This window comes from Actinia tenebrosa, unplaced genomic scaffold (assembly GCF_029948245.1).
Source record: "Actinia tenebrosa isolate PJP-AT-01 unplaced genomic scaffold, QUT_ActTen_1.0 PGA_scaffold11__36_contigs__length_13525064, whole genome shotgun sequence".
NCBI classification, from domain to species: Eukaryota; Metazoa; Cnidaria; class Anthozoa; order Actiniaria; family Actiniidae; genus Actinia; species Actinia tenebrosa.
In genome coordinates this window covers 1,010,971-1,032,773 of record NW_028292571.1, presented here as the reverse complement: position 1 = coordinate 1,032,773, position 21,803 = coordinate 1,010,971, and the positions used below count along the sequence as shown (strand labels likewise).

Sequence of the window (21,803 nt, the reverse complement as noted above, 5' to 3'; positions counted from 1 at the left end):
AAAAAGTCGAGAAAAAAGTCGAGAAAAAAGTCGAGAAAAAAGTCGAGAAAAAAGTCGAGAAAAAAGTCGGGAAATAAGTCGAGAAAAAAGTCGAGAAAAAAGTCGTGAAAAAAGTCGAAAAAAGTAAAAACAATAACTTACCTACTTGGCGACTTGGGCCTAGATACTGACCTAGGAATAAAATACGCATTGTCGTAGGGTTAATCAATAATATTTTTTTCCCCAAAAAATGGCGTCATGCGAAAGGGCATAATATAGTCTACACAACTACCTCATAGAAGATTCACCGCAACTCTCCGAAATGCTCCGCATGGTGAAATGTTTTACATTTTCCCATTGCTTATGATGGAAACGGCATATGATTGGATTAGGTCCAAAACTCTGACAGCTAAATGACACGCACGGGGACTATTATGGGCCGGCAAACCGAATGTAGTGACTGTTTCGGCCTGAGGGCCGAAACAAAAACTACTATAAATCAACAATTATAGCCTTCATACGTTAATGTTTATTCGGGTAAAATGTCAATGTATTTTTTTTTATACTCGATACCGAATAAAAAAGTCTGTCTGTCTGTCTGTCTGTCTGTCTGTCTGTCTGTCTGTCTGTCTGTCTGTCTGTCTGTCAGCAACACTAAGACGAGACTTAATGGATCAGTTCACACTTGGGCGTAAGATGTTTTGTCTCTTTCAGACCACCTGTCAGTCTCTTGAGAATAAGATTCTTTAAGTCGTATCAATATTCATGTGTCTTTTCGTGTCACGTGGTCTGAAATAGGAAAACAGTGCCGGATTAGGTCTATTTGTTGTTGCTATCCTCCCGAAACATTCTGTAACGTGTAGAGGGCTAGTTTCGTTCCACAAATTTCTAATTATTTATGCCATTTCTTAAAACCAAGTTTGCAGGTTGATTTTACATGGTATGCCAATGCCAGTGCCAAAATGCCATCAGACTAAAAAAATTTAAGGCAAAGAAAATTTAAGGCAAAGAAAATTAGTAATAACTATCTTTTTATGTAATCAAAGGTGGTAATCTTCAAAAATACGGGTGTTTTTTGGCGAAAAATCATTTGTTTTTACTTTCTAGAAAAAGCAATTCTCGATCGCCTTAGATCAGTGAATAATAACTTTCTCAATATTTCCATACAGCTTAGTTTGTTTCAAAGTTACATGAAAATTGAAAAGGAATCACACATTACACCAAATCTCAACCATTTATTTAGGTTTCCCTGCGAGTATGGCTACATAAAATAAACTTTTGTCGTTGAAAGAACTCGTATTATACAAACTGTCTTTCGCTCGCTAAAACATATATTCAAAAACATTCACGCAAAAGGCACACTGACAAAGAAAATTTTTGATTTATTAAATCTGTCTCTTGCACTAGTGAAGTTAAACTAAATGTAGGTTTTTATTTTACGAATGTTTTTGCCTGGTTCTTGTTGGCATGCACGACTGCCGTGAAACATTCATGAAAAGCCGTTCTTTTTCCGACTTCAAAAAATACTTTTACCGGCATACCATTTTCTCAAGGAAATCTTTTCTTCTACACAAGGAGGAATGACTAATTATTGTTCTTCGAATTGCATAAGTTTTCTGGTATCTCAAAGGCTTGAAATATCGCTTTTTCTTCAGTTTTCCTCCTGCTTGTATAAAACAACGAAGAGATGAAGGAGCTGGTGCAAACACGCCAAAAACAGAGCTGGTCACGCTGTTTCGTAACGCAGCGTCACGCTTGTCACGCTTTTAGCACACGATTTATCCTCAAAAAAATACTTTAAAAAATCATAACTTTTTAAAACGCGTGGGTACCCCCAGTTTTTTCCCCTCCAAGATATAAGAGAAATATTCAGATAATTTTTTATACCAGAATTTCAAAAATGAAAATGGTTTTGGATGCAAATGTAATCAAAAATGTAGTATCCCTTCAGAACCATACTGTACACTTTTGAGGGAAAATTTTGTTTTAAAAAATGGTTTTTTATATGATACAAACAAGTTTATATATTTGATATAAAGAACACAACTTGTTGTTTATTTGAAACAATTTTCAGATAAAATCTATCAAAACAACTCAGAAATATGATTTTTTTCCCTTGCGTAAAAAAGTGCTTACGACATCGGTGCTTAACGTCAATTATCTCGCTTAGATGCGTGGGTACCCCCAATTTTTTTTCCGGATTCCAGTGGCCTCTTGGGTGATTTAGATGACTGGCACAATATGAAAAAAATAAAAATGGTTCGCAATTACCATCCTTTTAAATACTAGCCATGATCGATAAGAGGACAGACACATATATTAAATGCGATGACGTGCTCTTTATTTGTCACTTTGTTATTCATCTTTCACAGTAAGTCCTAATGTTTACTTTTCAAAGTAATCCCTTTTACTTGTAAACATCTTAAGATTTAATCTACATGATCAGGACGGTTCATGGCTAAAATCAGTTTGTGTGATTTCTTATCAATTGTGATTCCTTTATAGAAGTCGTCTGGCTCAGAGGGACCGATATTGACACACAAAGTAGTATTATCAATGCCAAAGCTATTAGTCCAATTATAGCAAACTTCTTGGTACAACCACCACACATTGGTTCTGAGTGTGTCCAGGCATCTCTTCTTGGTGTGTTCCCTGTACGACAACATCCTAAGAACGCCATTTAATGTGGCTAGATTACAGGAGCTGCTGCTGTGAAACAAATTTAAAATGTTAACATAGTTTTCAGAAAGCAGACCTTATTTCTTCATAAACAGATTGTATTATTCAAAGTAAAGCTATTTATATATATGCTTTATCCAACTATATCCAACATAAACAATGAAGCTTGCTTTCCACTTTTTTGACTTCGGAATACTGATGACTGAATTATTCGAGTTTTGGAATATGGCCGTTTCGAAAGTTTCGAAAGTCAATCGGGTTTCTTTTTCTTACTACAAACAAGAAAAAAATATGGAAAAACTTTTAACCACGACTGAAATTAATGAATCAACTCATAAAAAGCTTAAAAAAGTTGTAATGGCTTGAAGAAGTAAGAAAAAAAGTAATACATTTCGTAATGATATAACGCATAGTGATAACTGGAAGGACTCGGTAAAGCCAATCTTGTTAGGATCTCTAGATACGCTGTAAGTTTAACTAGCATATTTTCCCAAATGGCTTGGAGTGCTGAATTAAGTCCATAAAAGGTCTGTTTGTATTTACCTTGGTTTTGCATCAGTTTTCAAACTAAAACAACGATCAACACACAGATACCAGGATCAATAAGCGAACCTTTTCAAACTTCTACCAACTAAAAGACTGTCTGCGCATGTCAGTCTATTTTCAACACAGGAAGCCCAGTAAATAAAATTATTTAATAAAGAGAAAATATTTAAACATGGATAAATAATATCATCCATGAGAAGAGATATCTTATAAACAATTACTGGATGAGGTTTTGATAATATCCGGAATCATTAATGTCGAGCTAAGTGTAAAGATAAGATAACATTTGCCGAGACATTGATAATATATCAGTTTCGTTCCAAATAACCGCTGTGTATCTTGATTACAGACTCATTTACACAGGGTTAGCCTCGATGTTGTGCTGAACCGATATTCAAGTGTGCAAGTCAGGGTCTGCCGAGCTTCAAAGTGTTTAATTTGTTGACGTTGTGCATTTACCGTTGGTATTTGTGAATATTAAACACTGATACGAGGCTAACCCTGAGTAAATGAGTCTGTAATCAAGGAACACAGCGGTAATTTGGGATCCGAAACTTTTCTATTCCGGATATCATCAAAACCAAATGCAGGCTCGTTTCTGCCGTAACTGCCTACAGATAACTATTGACCGTTGAAAAATCGCTGGCGCATGCTGATAGTTATATGATAATTATCTGTAGGTTCTCGACCAATAAAAATTCAAATAGTGAGTGCAATGTATAATAGTGCAACAAAAAGGAGCAGTTTTATCGAAGGAACTCACTGACAAATTTGTTGTTTTTGTCTGTTGAAAAACTTACTTTGCTGGTCGGTATCTCTTGTCTACCAAAGAATGTTTTTCAGTTATACGAAATAAAAAATAATTTGAACATTTGTCCTATAATTTCGACAGTCCATTTTTCTTATTCGGTGCATAGATTTGGCATTTGTACACCCTCGTCTGATTGTAAATCGTTTGAAAAAGTCAACTAATTTAGATAATGTAAGGCATTTTTTAAAGTCAAAATCGATAAATTTTTGCTTTGTCTATAATATTCAGCTATAACAATCCACATATATATTGCTGCCAAATTGTTTGTTATTTTGATTTTCGTTTTCAAAAAATGTTTTGTTTTCAGCATAAATACAGAAACATGTCCAAAATAAGTCCTAAAACTATTGTATTTGACTATTTCTACGATATGAAACCAGAAAACAAGAGATCAAAACAACCTCCAAGATTCTACAAGCCATTAAAAACACTGCTATTACCGGAAGTGATGTCCATGGCCATTGATAGCAGCATGGCTGCGTAGAGTGCCGACTAAATAGAAATTCTGTGAAAATATAATCAGCTTAGAACTTGAGAAAACAATTAAAAGAAGTAAATTAATTTTAAAAAATACCTCAACTCACTCGCAAAAACTGACGGAAAACCGGCACAATTATTATTATTTGTTTATTAATTTATTCACATTCAGGCAGAGTCAGTACAACATAACAGCTTAGTCATAAAAGAATCAATATTTTCCCAAGTCAAGCTGTAATGGTTCTAATGAGAACTTGTCTCATTTGTCAGGCTGAAGTGATTGGTGCTTATATATTGGGTGATTTATCGACTAAGTTTCAACCTGGTGGTTCTTAACCATTTGTTATTATATTCGGGTTTTACTGTATTTGCGGGGCATTCTCTTGTAGTACGTTTTTTTAATTCTGAATATTTCGATATGCTTTTGACGAGAAACATGTTATATTGTGTTATATCATCCAACATGGCGGCCTCTTTATTTCGTTATTTTTGCACACCAACTGAGTTACTCAAACTCATAAGGATGAAATACAAACTCAATAATAACAAGGTCTAATGCAAAATATATTATCAGAAATAACTCACAATATAAAAACTTCACAGAGTAGACTTTCGCTTTCGCGAAGAATTCGGCTTCTTAGGAAACGCCTTTTCCGTAATACAGCTTGAATTCTGTCATTCTACCCGCTGGCCTAGTCTGTAGGAGCAGCACTTCCCTTAGTTTCAACATGTAGGCATACGACGGAAAGCCGGAATCTTGAGTGTGTAGGTGAGAGCATATGCCAATTTTCAACAATTGAAACAAGAATCCTACAACTTAAACCATAGTTAGCCTCTATTAACTATGCTCAAACAAAAGATGTCCATGTGCGACTGACAAACTTTGAAGTCAACATATAAAAAAAACCGTAAAGAAATGATGAGTGCTGCCTTGAAGTCATATTCAATTTGGGTTAAACGTAATACAAGGATAATCTTAATCTCTCTCTCTCTCTCTCTCTCTCTCTCTCTCTCTCTCTCTCTCTCTCTCTCTCTCTCTCTCTCTCTCTCTCTCTGTCTCTATCTGTCTCTCTCTCTCTCTCTCTCTCTCTCTCTCTAATGGTCATTTATTTGTTTGTTTTCTTGTGATTGAATAGCTGGCTTTCACTTGACATCATTTCCTGTCTAGTGAGGAATGTTCCAGCTGAATCAGCTGAATCGCGAGTTTTCAATAGAATTCTTTCTGGCTGACAGCACATGGTGGTCATAGGTGTTTGACCACCATCTGGAGCAGACAATGAGATTCAAAAACTTTTATCAGCTGAGTGAAAGCCAGCAATACTCTTCTCTGTCTCTATCTGTCTCTTTCTGTCTCTCTTTGTCTCTCTCTGTTTCTGGCTCTTTTTTTCTCGTTTTCTCTTTCTTTTTCTTTCCTTCCTTTTGATTTCAACAAATTATTTCGCACAACTAGGGTGGGGGGGGGGGGGGGGGGGGGGGGGGAGGGCAAAAATTTAACTAAAAATCATATGCTTTCTTTTTTGTGAAGGATGCTAAATTAAATCATATTTTCTATCGATTTGATAGTTTTTTAACGATAACGTAATAAGTTAGGGTTTCGCACCTGGATATGGCTGGAAACTCTTAGCATCCTTCCCCTCCTACGGTTGCGCATAAGAAGAAACTTGAGTTGACTATGCATGCATGATGAGTTTATCTTACAAAAACACAAAGACACACCCAAGGAAATTGTACAATTTGTTTGTTAATAATGATAGGAAATACGTACGCATACACTACATGCTTAATGCTTAAAGTGGAAATACAAAAGAATCAGACTTTTTTTTTCGATGGAAAGTATTTTGTATTTCTCTGTTTGCTTTGCATCCAAGAAAATTTTGAGAAAAGGTCCATCAAAAAGGCCAAAAGGAAAGGAAAGGAAAGGAAAGTGAAAAATGGCATGAAATGAAATGAAATGAAATGAAATGTAATGTAATGTAATGAAATGAAATGGCATAAAAAAGAAAAATCAATGCAAACAAAACAAAATCGAGTTAGTTTATATTCAATCTGCTATGACATTTTCGTATTATTCGATTCCGTCATGCACACACCGTAATACAAGGAAACCAGCTTCCGCTATATGCTTGCTACGCTAATAATTGGCATCACATTGCCTTAACACTTTTGAAAACGTGCTCGTATTTCCACTTATGATGAATGACAACTGAAGCGTGTCACCAAAACTATATAAAAGCTGGCTCACCCATCCTCTTAGGCAGACACTGAGCTCTTCAAGCTAGAACTCGTGGTTCTCGCTTGAAGTCTTTACATATCGAATTCTTCCTCGTCTCCATTGAAAGCTGTTATGGTTGCTTCGTTTCTATCTTTTGTCTTTCGTTCAAAGGCTTTTTCTATGCTCCTATTATTAATATTTGTTTCCATCGCTCCAGGAGTTTCGATTGTGCTTGGTAAGTACGTATAGCTAGCATAAGTAAATCAGTAATTCCCATTCCTGATTCCTGGTTACAATCAAAACAAGTATTGTATTGCTTGTGACCAGTCGTATACATTCCACGAATTTGCTTGAAAAGATAGGTTGTGTGAAAATGTAATGATTATCAAAGCGAGATTTCTATCAACTATTACCATGCCTACCTCAAGCTAGCTAGGTATTGCTGTACACTCTCGATTCACCAAATGTCAATCATATTTTTTTATATTGGTCAATAGTAATGTCTTAATATCACTTCAGGTTTGATTAGCGACTACTACAAAACTCGTTTACAAGTTTCAAGTTTTAAGTTTTAAGTTTTTACGTCAATCCATTGATTTTTCTCACTCAAGCATTGATGAGCAGAATCTTAGGGGGACAGGAAACGGAAACAAATTTGTTTTTCAGTGAAATTTAGTAAATTCTTCCTTAGTCAAATCTTGCTCTCTCATCATTTTCGATATTCCCCATAAACTGATATAGCCTTGATGATCAGTTTGCCGACTATGAGGCTCGTTCAAAGCTTCAAGGAAGCACGTGTTTTTTCGACATGTCCGGTTGCACATTCAAGTTTCTAGTTTTACGAATTTCCATTTGTAAAGTCAAGAGGGATAGAATGTCACATACGAATCCGAGTGGAAAGTAATAGTTTTTCCTTCTTACACACTATATATCTTTACACTATATTGCCTCTTTCAATACATTCATATCAAATTTGAAGTGCGGCGCACCATGTGTACGTTACTGGTACGGAAAAATGACTTCCGGGTCCAAAGTTAATTATTACAAAAGGAAAAAAAAGTTCCATATATACATATAATTTTTTGTGAGCAGCTAGACCCGGATATAGATCATAATTTGAGTTCTCTATATTGATACCTTTATTCTCCAATACAGTAAACTAGCTAATATATAAATCATTGCAATTGTAAATACTATGTAATTATAATACATTTGATAATAAGACTTAGATAATGTTACTTTATTTCCTAGATTGCACCAACACATCGATAGGCGTTGAAAACAAACACATTATTCCTGACAGCAGTTTCACAGCATCGTCCTCATCGTATCCTTTCGGCCTCCCTTTTAATGGCAGGCTTAATGCTAGTTATGGCTGGGCCCCAAAGACGACATCCAATCCAAGCGACTACCTACAGGTTGACCTTGGATTTCCTTACGTTATCTGTGCTGTAGCGACACAGGGTAGGGGTAATGGCGAAGAATGGGTGACAGAGTATAAGATCACCGTTTCGCTGGACAACAAGAACTGGATGCCGTATAAAGAGGATGGCACCGATAAGGTATTCTATTCAGCATATCGATCTAAAGAATTCATTTTTAGCAGGATGCGAATAGAGTCGAAGGAATCTTCACAGATCATCACGAGATGATTCTTTTTTTAAATACTGTGGTCCTTCTTATTTTTATTTTATTATTTTCCTAATAGAACATGACCAAATTTTGGAAAGAATGCCTGAAAATGCAGATAACTCTTCTTTTTGGCTGTGTAAAACGTTTTGTAAAAATGCTTTTACTGAAAGAAAATGTATGCTCCCGGTAGTGCCCGGACAGTAGATAAGCTTGACGTCTATAGGTGCTTGTCGGTGGGATGAGAGGGGTCTGGCATATAAAGTCCTGTTACCATGGTAACTGTCACAACTCACCGTGCACCTGTCACACTGGTCTGGTCAGTGGAATACTTACCTATATATACCTACAATAGGGAGGGAGGACGGGAAAAAACAAATATAGCGTTTAGCGTATGGTTGCCAGAGCCTAGCGATAGCGAATATCGTAATGCATACGATTGTTGGTCATAGCGTGATATATTATCACATGGATAGTGAATTCGAGTTGACCCATAAGCAATCAATAGCGCGTTGATCAATATCACGGTGACTACCGACCAAAGGTTAAATACTATCGTGATCACACCAGAATAGCGTGTGATTGTGATAGCGTATGTTCTACGTATATAGGTGGACAGAGTACAGACAACAAATGGAAAGCAGCGGCTAATGTAGGCTATTCGCTGCTACTCAGATCGAGTCTAACTTTGCCTAAATTCTATTTAACCATATATTATTATTAAAATATTTGACCAAAAGTATGTTTCTAATTAACATGTTACATTTTTTTGTTATTTTAGATATTTACTGCAAACACAAACCATAATTCATACGTTAAGAATTCCATTACCAGAACCAGAGCACGGTATATTAGATTTTATCCAACCAAATACAAGGGGTACAAGGTCATGAGAGTAGGAATATTTGGTCACAAAAAAGGTATTTTTATTCATCCTACATTTTGAATTTTCTGCTGGCCTACTCTACCGGATCCAATAAACCCAATATGAACTAGATATGAACTAGAAGAAAACAGCAAAATACAAATAGGGTGGCATATTTGTCCTGATTCTGTTAAGCTTCCTTTGCTTGCTTGCTTGCTTGCTTGCTTGCTTGCTCGCTTGCTTGCGTGCGTGCTTGCTTGCTTGCTTGCTCGCTCGCTTGCTTGCTTGCTTGCTTGCTTGCTTGCTCGCTTGCTCGCTTGCTTGCTTGCTTGCTCGCTTGCTTGCTCGCTTGCTTGCTTGCTTGTTTGCTTGCTTGCTTGCTTGCTCGCTTGCTTGCTTGCTTGTTTGCTTGCTTGCTTGCTTGCTTGCTTGCTTGCTTGCTTGCTTGCTTGCTTGCTTGCTTGCTTGCTTGCTTGCTTGCTTGCTTGCTTGCTCGCTTGCTTGCTTGCTTGCTCGCTTGCTTGCTCGCTTGCTTGCTTGCTCGTTTGCTTGCTTGCTTGCTTGCTTGCTTGCTCGCTTGCTTGCTTGCTTGCTCGCTTGCCTGCTCGCTTGCTTGCTTGCTTGTTTGCTTGCTTGCTTGCTTGTTTGCTTGCTCGCTTGCTTGCTTGCTTGCTTGCTTGCTGGCTGGCTGGCTGGCTGGCTGGCTGGCTGTCTGTCTGGCTGTCTGGCTGGCTGGCTGGCTGGCTGGCTGGCTGGCTTGCTTGCTTTACTATAGTTTTTTCTTTTCCTAGAGTACCGATCTAATATTTAAATTTGTTTAATATATTACTACAGCTGGTTGTGGGGACACAAGTATTGGTGTGGAGAATAAATACATCATACCTGACAGCAGTTTTACCGCAAGTTCGTTTTACGAGGGTGAATATTTTAGGCCACACTTAGGTAGACTTGGTGACTCTGATTACTCTAAGGGTCGTGGATGGACTGCAAAGACAAACTCCAATCCAAATGATTACCTACAGGTTGACCTCGGGTTTCCTTACATTATTTGTGCTGTAGCAACACAGGGGAACGAACTTTATCATGAATGGGTCATGACCTACCAGATAAATGTGTCACTAAATAACATTAATTGGACAACATACCAAGAAAATGGAGTAAACAAGGTAAGATGTACGACTTCTAATGCGCGCGCGTCGGACTCCCGGGTTGGACTGCTCCATTCAAGCAGCGCTAAGTGGGATCCTTTGAAGATCAGGGATTCGCAACGTGTTCTCTAAGACAATATTGACAAATATGGACGGCATAGAGAATAGGATTTTTAAATTCAAAATTTTACCCTACTTAGGTGTTTCAAGGAAATGCTGAAAACAAGTTGATTCTACGACATTCAATTACCAAGCAGTTTGCAAGATACATCCGTTTCATCCCCGTGATGTATCACTCGCGCAAGTCTATGAGAGTTGGGATCTTTGGATATCAAAAAGGTAAATAAGATCTATAGCAAATCTTTGTTAAGTCATGCGTCGAACATTTGATATATTTTTTTAAATATTTCATATTGTTTGACCTTTAAATTCATAAAACAAAGGTTAAGTCTTAACTTATTTGAAAATTATGTTTAGCTTGCGAGACCTCTCCTCTTGGCATGGAATCAGGAACTATTCAAGATAGCAGCATAACAGCTTCTTCTGCTCAACACCCAGCCAAGAATACTAGATTACACTACGCATCAGGCTCATCGTGGTGTGCCTCTACAAGTGACTCTAATCCATATCTACAGATTGACTTGGGGTCCTCTCATCTTGTTTGTGCTGTGGCTACACAGGGGAACATCATGGCCGACCAGTGGGTGAAGATGTACCAGATAGATACATCTACTGATGGTGCAACATGGACCACTTATCAGGAGAACAATACTGACAGGGTAATGTACCATTAGTGATAGTATGATAGACCAGTGGGTGAAGACGTACCAGATAGATACATCTATTGATGGTACAATATGGACCACTTATCAGGAGAACAATACTGACAGGGTAATGTACCATTAGTGATAGTATGATAGACCACTGGGTGAAGACGTACCAGATAGATACATCTATTGATGGTACAATATGGTGGACCACTTATCAGGAGAACAATACTGACAGGGTAATGTACCATTAGTGATAGTATGATAGACCACTGGGTGAAGACGTACCAGATAGATACATCTATTGATGGTACAATATGGACCACTTATCAGGAGAACAATACTGACAGGGTAATGTAGCATTAGTGATAGTACGATAGTTCAGTGTGTGAAGACGTACCAGATAAATACATCTACTGATGGTACAATATGGACCACTTATCAGGAGAACAATACTGACAGGGTAATGTACCATTAGTGATAGTATGATAGACCACTGGGTGAAGACGTACCAGATAGATACATCTACTGATGGTACAATATGGACCACTTATCAGGAGAACAATATTGACAGGGTAATGTAGCATTAGTGATAGTACGATAGTTCAGTGTGTGAAGACGTACCAGATAAATACATCTACTGATGGTACAACATGTACCACTTATCAGGAGAACAATACTGACAGGGTAATGTAGCATTAGTGATAGTACGATATATCATTTACTGATGGACCATAAACCTTTTTTACGAATCCACAGATATTCTACGGCAACTATGATCGTACAACGGTGGTCCGTCAAATTCTTTACCATGGCATTGTAACAAGATATCTACGTATTGTACCCAAGACATCTCAGACTAATACACCATGCTTGAGAACAGAGATCTATGGATATCCTTTCGATACAGGTGAGTTAAACACTCAAGGTATAGTTACATCTATAAATAGTTAGACTTTAAAATGGCTCGGATGACCCCTTCAAATTACTCGAAGCATAATTTTAGGAACGTCAAAGAATCACTGAGGACGTAATGAACCCTGGACCGAGTGAGCACCCGTTTATATCTTTTCCTCATATTAACTACCTTTCATAAATTCATAACTCTTGGTATATAAAGCACCTTTGATCATATCCATATGGAATAAGGGCGTTATATAAATTAACCATAAATGATCAGTTGATCGACTCTTTTGTCTTCAGTTTGTTCCAGTCACAGCGTTGGTATACCAAGTCATAATTTGGTACCAGATCACAGGCTTACAGCGACATCTAACTATGACGAACGCTACAATGTTTATGGTGGTAGACTGGGTTCTGAAAACACCGCTTGGGCACCAAAAACGAACAACGTTGATGAATACATGCAAATAGACCTTGGTAATTTGTTTTACGTATGTGCCGTAGTTACCCAGGGAAACATGGCTCAGAAACGGGAATACGTCACGGATTATAAAGTTTTGTACTCAAAGAATGATATTCAGTGGACTACTTACAAGGAGAGTGGAGTAGAAAAGGTACTTGGATCTGATCATTTATAATCATTATTTATAATATACATGTATCATTAGTAATTAGACTATTAGATATTATTAGATTTATGTTTATATTATTATCAGATTAATTATAGATATCAGTAGTAAGTAGTGATTACAATCCTAATCATAGATACAGCTTCTCATAAATCCCATATAGGTAACTGTCCAATTATCATTCTTAATTGGACAGGTCTTGTTGATATGGGATTAATTAGGCAGCTATATAATTAATAGGTAATGGGATTTCATGCTCCCCAATCAAGAAATAATTAGACTCGAAAAATTCCTCTGACTGCCAAATTGGATTCGGCCTACGGCCTCATCCAATTTTGTCAGTCCTCGGAATTTTCCTCGTCCAATTGTTTCTTAATTGGACAGCATGGAGTCCTATTACATATACTAACCATGTAATATGCTTTGCTATGGTGGAAAATAGGTATTTTATGGAAACACAAACAATGCTGATGTGGTTCAAAGATCAATAGATAACCCGTTTAAAGCCAAGTTTGTCCGTATCTTGCCAACTGCGTACTTTATGCACAAAGCATTGCGTGTTGACTTTAAAGGACTTCCTTCAGGTAAGCGAATTTTTGTTTCAATAGCCCTTTCAACTGACATCAAAGTTAATGATTGTAAACTAATAAACCAACCTAGCTTGCACCTCATCGCTTGGTCTTGAGAATTCACGAATACCAGACAAGCAGATGACGTCATCTTCGTCATCGGATGATTTCCATACTGCACCACGTGGTCGTCTGTATGGTAACTTCTCATGGTGTAGCTCCAACACATCCAATATTGAGTACATACAGGTTGACCTTGGACAGATCAAGACGGTGACAGGTATTGCAACACAAGGTGACAAAGCTTTGGACAAGTGGGTGACGTCATACAAAGTGAGGTACAGCTTTGATAACAGGTATTGGAACGAATACGAAGAAGGACAGTTTGCAAAGGTAAATAGGATTTTTGATTACAAACCGCCATGCTTTTCTTAGTGATCTCATGTTGTGATTTTTTTTTTTTTTATCTCTCAAGGTCTTTCGTGGCAATACGAATAAAAAAGATGTTATCGTGCAGTGGCTCTCTCGCCCAATAGCTGCACGTTATGTCAGAATTCTTCCCCAAGCTTGGCATAAGGGAACCTGTGCACGCTTTGATCTCTATGGCTGTGAAGTTGGTAAGCAAATTTTATAAGCAAGGACCCAATATTGTCTTTTGAGCTATAACGCTATACAGTGTATGAGTACGACTCAAGCGTACACTTAGAGTAGCTTCTCTTTGCCACAGTACACGTTCATGACAACTTTCTTTTCCTGGCTTATAGTCGTTCTTATTTTCTTTTCAAATATCGCTGTAGTTGATTTACCAAAGGCTGCTGTTGATGTTCCTCAAGTTGTTCTTTCAAGTCCTAAGTCCACTCAAACAATAACATGTAGTGTACTAGGTGAACCAGCACCTGACATACAGTGGTTTTACAATGGAACAAAGATCAACGGTGCAACACAATCAACGCTACAAGTACGGTTTGCTGAAGACGTGGTGCCCCATTACAATTGTGCGAGACAAGATCCTAACACACGAGCTGTGGTGTGTAACACGTTCTACACGTGTAGGGCAACTTACCCAAGCTACGTGCCAAGAGGAGGAATGGATGAGGCATCGGTGGAAGTAACGGTGAATCTAAGTATGTGCACATTAAATTGCAGAAATTAACACCTTTTTTCTTTCCAAGAATGTGGTTTGTTAATAAATAATAAAAATAAGAATAAATACAAGGGTTGCACAGCTAAGATGTCGGGTTCCCAAAATTATTAGAAATATTGGTTCAAATGTATTCCTCCCGCAATTCGTGTGGTGAATATTGACGGTCCTATTTTAAAACGTTGAACTGCTGTTTGAGATTTGGAAAAATATCCGTCTTTTTTCCTTTTCATTTTCAAGATGTGTCACAAGCTCCTACTATCACAGCAGTTCCATTTCAGCGTTCTATACGCCTGAGCTGGATCTTGCCAAACCCGTCTGACAATGTCGGAGCAAATACCAACCTCACAATAGAGTTAAACAGCCAGAGCTCTAACAAGACTATATCTGTTGGTCATCAAGCCTCTCCTTTTACCTTGACGAACCTGAGACCTTACACGAACTACGATGTGAGAATGAGTGTAAAAGAATTGGCGGGACAAGGACTGTGGAGCAAATATCTTCACATCAAAACCATGATAGCGGGTAATACATATCGTAGCTTATAGTGATGCATGATGATATGGTGATGTATAAGTGAAAATAATGGAGTTGGTGGTGGCGCATGACGGATGATAATGATTGATGATTGATGATGACTGATGAAGATGATGATAAAGATGCATGATGATAATAATAATAATAATAATAATAATAATAATGGTGATGATGATGACTGATGACTGATGAAGATGCGTGATGATGATAAAAAAATGATGATGATGATGATGATGATGATGACTGATGAAGATGATGGTGGGGATGAAGATGATAATAATGATAATAATGATGGTGAGGGTGGCCCGTGAAGACCGGGCTACGATGATTTCAGTATTTTTTATTAAAATTGCCTTTAACTAAATGAGTATTAAATTTCTTTTCTAGAGCCAGATTGTATTCCGACAATTACCAGCCTTATGGCCGTGACATCTCAGAGTATCCGCATAGAATGGCAGGTAGTAATCATATTTATTATATAGATATCGATGAAATGCCACTAGGTTTTCTCTAGTGTCGAAAACTTGATATCTTTCACCAGTGGAAGATACCATATCTTTCACACGTGAAGATATCGCTGTTGAATCGGCTTGCTATTTTGCTATTTTAATAAAGAATTTTTGAGCTTTTGTCTTATTTAAGTTTCATCGATATCTATATAATAAACAGAACATTACATGGCCGCTTGGAGATACGATTTTTATCTTCTCGTGTTCAATTCAGATATCTTCTCGTGTTTAATTTAGATATCAATTGAACACTCGAAGATAAAATCCGTATCTCCGCGCGCCCATGTAATATCCTCTATATCATAATAGTATAATAGTATAATATAGTTTATGATACAATCTTGGAAAAACGGCTAACTAGAAAATTACAAAAACCAAGCTTTTTATATACATTACTGGCTAGAAATCGCTCGATTTGATTCGATTTGATTTTTATTCGATTTGATTTTTATTATTTGATTCGATTTTATTTTTATTGGAAAAGATTCACTTTTGGGAATTTCGAGAAAAATCATACATTTATGTCAGCTCACACCGCAACGCCGCCATGTTTTATTGCTTCGACTACACACGCGAGTTTTCCCGCCAAAACCGCCACAGGGAGACCAATTTAAACTGTTGTTCAAAATAAAAGATTTCTAGAATAAGGTATTCTTTGATTAGTCGTGAATGTTTGACGGGTACCAGTCTAGTATTTATTAATACAATTTCAGTAGTTAAACGGAACTCCACTGAATATTTATCAGGGTGAAGATCGTCATAATCGTTTTAGCCATTTGGCGGATACGAAAAAAAACCCACATTTCTGAAATTGTCTTTGAGCAGACTCGTTAAAAATCAAAACTATAATTTAAAGTATTGAAATTTCAAAATAAATATTACTACTAGATATCAATACTAGAAATTAACTGGGTCGGGTCGCTGGTTTGAGTCCTGCGGTCGCCACATGTGAATCGAGTTTTTTTGATGTGTTGTTCTCTCCTATGCTACGAGAGTTTTCTCCTGGTTCTCCGGTTTTCTCCCTCCGTAAAAAGCAACATGTGAGTTGAGCGTTGTGTGCATAGAATATTGATATAGTGGTAGTGTGTGTGAGCGAAAAGTGTCCCCAATTAGTGCGAAAGCGCTAGAACGACTAGACAATTAAATAAAGTGATTTATTTATTATTTTCAACTGTCAGTTGTATAGGACTACTGTAATCACCACGTTTTCTCATTTTTTTAACAGCTTAATGAAACTGATAAAATCAATGGACCAATGGCAGGATTCAGTGTCAAATATGCAAAGGAAGGAGGCACAGTAATGTTGATTGTTGTGGGTACCATGACAACGTACACCCTGACGTCCCTGGAAAAAAACACAGTCTATAAGGTCACTGTTTCTGCAATGAATAGTCTCTACACAGGAAAGCCAAGTGTGGAAGTCAGGAATAAAACTCTGGAAGATGGTAAGTCGCATCATTAACCAGAATACAAATACCACCATATTTATACATTTATCACATATGCCATTTTTGAAAATCCAATTTGTAATTCAAAGCCTTTTCTTTTTTGTTTCAGCGCCAGAGTGTGCGCCAGTCTTGAAGTCTGTTCAAAGTCTTTCATTCGACAGCGTTCTGCTTATCTGGTCATCACTTCAAAATCTCAAATGTACTAATGGTATCTTACGAGGGTATAAAATTGTTTACAGGGAATCAAAAAATAAAGCAAATCCATGGAAATTCCATATAGTGGATTACCGTACAGCACAAACGGCTATAGTCACGGGACTCCTTAAATCTGTAGAGTATAAATTCAAAGTTCAGGCGTTCACTGTCAAAGATGGACCTCTGAGCAACTCATTGGTGGGGAAAGGCTATGGTAAGATTTCATTACGTATTTATTCTCTACCTTCCTCCCTCCCTTCCTCCCTCCCCTTCCGTAAGGAAGGAAGGAAGGAGGAGGAGGGGAGGGGGGGAAGGGAGAAAGGGAGAAGGGGAAGGGAGAAAGGGGACAGGGAGAAAGGGCAGAAGCGAGGGGGGCGGAGGCGGTCCGGAGGAGCAAGGGGGGAGGGGGGGGGGGGGGGGGGGGGGGGTCTTCCGCAGGAGGAAGGGTGGGGATCGGGCGGGTGGCAGGAGGGCGGTAGGCGAGTGAGGTAGTTGCGCTTAGTTTCTTTCTTCATTTCTTCTTCTTTTTTCTTCTTTCTCTTCTATTCATTCTTTCTTTCTTTTATTCTTTCTTTCTTTCTTTCTTTCTTTCTTTTCTTTCTTTCTTTCTTTCTTTCTTTCTTTCTTTCAATTTCACATTCATTTGTATTTTGAACATGTTCAACAGGACCGGTAATGATTTTAACCAAGAAAATGACTTCCATGGTGAAGGCAGCCTTAAACGAAAAAGTTGTTCTTAGTTGCCATGCAACAGGAGCTCCACCAATCAGATACATCTGGACAAAAGATGGTGCGCCAATCAAACGTTCCTCAACAAAAGTAAAAGGCAACACAGTAATTGTCCAACCACGTGATTTGCAAGATTATGGGACATTTCTCTGCAAAGCGTCGAGTGGCAAAGAAGTTGCTTCGTATGAAATCATGCTTGCCCCTTACAAAAAGTGCCTGAAAGGGAGCACACCAATTCATCCACAACCAGGTTAGTAAATTAGTATTCATGTCAGCCCTATCACTACATTTGACCACGTTTTACCACTATTTATGTTATTTTCATATATAATTTAATAGGGAAGTTGGCAATTTTGAGCTATAAAATGATGTCTTCAATAAACGTTGCTATTGGAAACAAAGTTGCTATTGGCTGCTTTGCAAATGGCCCTCAACCAATCACCTACAAGTGGACAAAGAACGGCGCTCCAATTAGTAATCCAGAAGTTACCGTGATTGACAACCTCTTGTTTATAAAGCCAAAGAATGCTAGGGATTATGGGAGATATTTGTGTAGTGCATCCAACAGTAATGAGACAGTCTCATTTGGAACTGAAGTGAAACCGTTAAAGAATTGTGGGAATAGAGGAGAAAGAAAGCCCAAAGGTGAGTCACGAGCACCATGATGTTAGTGATTAAGAAAAACAGTAAAAGAAAAGAAAAAAAACACAAAATCCAACAAGGCAAAAACTTGACAACTCTTGAACTCATTTTCTTTAGGAAAATTGAGAATTTTAAGGAACAAAATGATGACTTCTGTAAATGTTGCTATTGGAAACGAGGCAGCCATTGGTTGCTATGCAACTGGTGTTCCACCAATCAAGTACGGGTGGACAAAAGACGGTGCTCCAATCAGCAGTCCAGCAGTGAAAATTATAGATAACGTCTTGTTTCTAAAGCCGAGGACCACAGAGGATTATGGGAAATATAGGTGTCGTGTTTCAAACAAGAACGAAACCGTTTCTTATGTGACTGAGGTGAAACCGCTTATAAACGCTGTCAAAAAGAGCAACAAGAAGTCAAATCAAGGTAAGGTGTCAATAAATTGGTTGAGATGTGTGAACTTACATCAATTCTTACAGCAGGGCATGCTCAACTTTAAAAAGAAAAAATAAGAAACTAAACAATATAGGAAAACCTATATAGGGCTGAAATATCTAGGCCCTCAACGGATCCATTCAGCTTCGGCATAGTGTTTATCCATTTCAGAACACGTGTCATTCCCTAGAGTATCATTCATTCGTTCAAAGGTTGGCAAGACACATGGGCCCAGTCGTACAAAGGTTGGATAGCGCTATCCAACAGATAATAAATCTTATCCAGTGGATAACAGCATCGACTTATCCACTGGATAAAGTCTATTGTCTTTGAACTTAACTCTTAACATGATTCTTATTAACTTGATACAGAGAAGCTTAGAATTTCAAGGGAAAAAATGGCGTCATGGGTTAGAGCGAGAAATGGAGATAAAGTTATCCTTGGGTGCTATGCAACCGGAGCTCCACCAATTAAATACAGCTGGATAAAGGACAATACCTCTTTAGCAAACTCAACAGAGATCAAAGTTCTCCAAAACGTTGTAGTGGTATATCCCAAGAGATCTACTAATTATGGAATATACGTATGCAGCGTGACAAACGGAAGAGAAACAGTGTCACACACCATCAAACTACTTCAAGTTGCCCCTGGTAACTCAGAAACTTTAAAGTCAGGTCAAAGTAACCAAGGTCAGCCAACTTTGTTAATCTTTATCAAAATTAGCCCGCCTCAGACTTGTGAGCCATACTGAACTTTTAGAAGAAAAAAATGAAAAAAGATAAGCATCAACGGTGTCAGTGATTTTAACGGCTCACATTTTTGAGCTGGGCTTCCTGTGTATTATTTTTTGTAAATAATTTTTATCTCCAGTCGAATTAATCTTTATATTAAGGCTCAGGTCAAACGTCGAGCTTCTCATATGCCGAACCTAGTTGAAACAATGGAAAACAAGGCGGTCTTCTTTGATGTCATTAGGTTCGGCTCGTGAAGTTCGACGTTTGATCTTAGGCTTGGTGTGCCATTAATATAATGGTTGCATTCCTGAATTATATAACTTAAGAGAATGAAATGGAAAAGATTTCGCAAAGTAATGTTTGAGCTGAATCTTTGCGGGGACCTTTTTATTAGGCTACACAACGTAAAGGTAAAGAGATAAATTTATATAGCACCATTTCCAGGAACTCAATGGCGTTTTAAAAGATCCGTGGACGACTTTACGGGCTGCATATTAAGGCGCTAGTAGCAGCCGTGCAGCTTACAATCATCAGTGATTTGTTAGTACATTAGTGTTATGCCTCCAATGTAAGTTAGTAACAATTGTAATATTTGAAGTGTTTTTTAAGTCAAAAAATAGAAAAAATTGTTAATCCTTAAAAAGAATATTAATTGTTTTATTGTAATCTTTTTTTCGCCTGCTTTTTCTCATCGATACAGAAAACGCTGTGAGTACATATCTACCATTTGTCATCGTCCTAGCCTTGTTAGTCGTCGTGTGCATCCTGATCACTAGCTACTTATTTTGGCGCCAACGGCAAAGCAAGAAGATTGCTTCCAAAGAACATGGTATTGCTATGAGTGCTATCGTTCGTAAGGATTACGTGCGACAGGATACTGCATTCTTGTTGGACGAACCCGTATGTAACGATACGTTTACCAACACTCGACGAGTGGCTGAAAATGAGATTTGAAGAGGCTAACGAATACTTTCCAATTAGATAATTGTAATACTCGCACATGGAGTTACATACTCGAACTAAATGTCAAGCAGCTGGCTAAAAATGATATTTGAAGTGGCTATCAAATACGATAAAAATACTGACTTCAGAACGAACTTGAACCAACTAAAATAGGCCAACATCATAGACAGATAAATCAACTTCTAGATCATATGATATGCATAATATATAAGTAAGGTAAAATGCATACTCAAATAATCTACTTAAATTTATAGTATATAAAGATTTTTATAATCAGACGATGTAGTAATACAATTCTGGACTTCAAAGAATAAAGAAATGATAACCGGAACTCAGTTTTACAAGTTTTAACTAATAGCTTAGTTTCGAATCGAGCTGTGCCGTTGTAGCAACACAGCAGTGTACAGCAGTGTATTATGTGTGCGCATGCCTATTGAGATTTGCTCACCAGTTTATTTAGAAACAAACACGTATATACAACCTTGGCGCAATCCCAAGTCATATCGTGATTGTCAACCTATATACTTGTTCAGAAAACTGCTGCTTCATTTTGGAGTCCGTCACGACAGTCATTGAAGCTCGACCATCTTTTTGAGTCTCAAATTGAAGCAATATTTTTGTTGACTTGGTTGATTCTCTCGGCGAGGTTTTAAATCATTTTATCTCTCCTTTGCCTCTTCCTTCAGACTATTTCTCCTCCCCAAGCCCTTCATCCCGGAAGAGGGCACACACCTGAAAGCAGTAGCACTCTTCTAGCCCCGTACTGACGCTAAAAGAAGTGATCTAGCGCCTGACGTATTCGGTAACCGCTTGCGCAGTACAAGAACCAATCTCGAGAGAAATACTCGGGTCTTCGAGATCTTGCGCACTGACCGTTTTCTCGTTAGATTGATATAATTTCAAGGCCTGTCTAATGTTATTTCTATTTTATTGCCGATTCTCTTGTGCACACGTGTTTTTAAGATCTCCAAAACAAAGAAGAAAAAAGGAACAAAACAAAAAAATTGCTCTAGTCTTTACAGAAGCGAATTGGAAATAAAAATTGAGCAGGTATAAGTTTTAGGTCACCCATCAATGCACGAACCTCCCTCACCCGGACTTGACTCACTGTCTTGGAAGCCCAAGTTTTTTCCACTGGACCACGATTCCAAAGAATTTGCACAACAATTGTCGTGAAAACAATGCACCAGATAGACTAGCCTTTTTGACATCACATTTTCCATCGATTCTGTGCGTGGCAGGTTATGCAAGGGATT

The 21,803-nt window shown here is 37.8% G+C and overlaps 1 protein-coding gene across 1 annotated transcript; it reads left to right on the top strand.

Annotated features, from left to right (window-relative positions):
• The first annotated feature begins 6,759 nt into the window (after positions 1–6,759).
• Positions 6,760–20,870, top strand: LOC116306143 (uncharacterized). The gene is made up of 21 exons (XM_031716189.2): positions 6,760–6,939; positions 7,956–8,266; positions 9,115–9,253; positions 10,033–10,364; positions 10,547–10,685; positions 10,824–11,125; positions 11,873–12,023; positions 12,317–12,630; positions 13,088–13,229; positions 13,306–13,607; positions 13,690–13,831; positions 14,012–14,338; positions 14,596–14,880; positions 15,280–15,350; positions 16,627–16,846; positions 16,959–17,258; positions 17,712–18,023; positions 18,113–18,418; positions 18,533–18,841; positions 19,222–19,539; positions 20,285–20,870. Exons 1-21 carry the CDS (start codon positions 6,837–6,839, stop codon positions 20,536–20,538), a joined length of 5,079 nt encoding a protein of 1,692 aa, XP_031572049.2. The 5' UTR covers positions 6,760–6,836; the 3' UTR covers positions 20,539–20,870.
• Positions 20,871–21,803: the final 933 nt, after the last annotated feature.

What these genes read in the sequence shown, in the direction of transcription:
- LOC116306143 (XM_031716189.2), top strand. Translation starts at nt 6,837, where the DNA reads ATGGTTGCTTCGTTTCTATCTTTTGTCTTTCGTTCAAAGGCTTTTTCT. An exon ending in AGGAGAACAATACTGACAGG is followed by an intron (nt 11,126 to 11,872) that starts GTAATGTACCAT and finishes ACGAATCCACAG; the next exon opens with ATATTCTACGGCAACTATGA. An exon ending in GGAAGTAACGGTGAATCTAA is followed by an intron (nt 14,339 to 14,595) that starts GTATGTGCACAT and finishes TTCATTTTCAAG; the next exon opens with ATGTGTCACAAGCTCCTACT.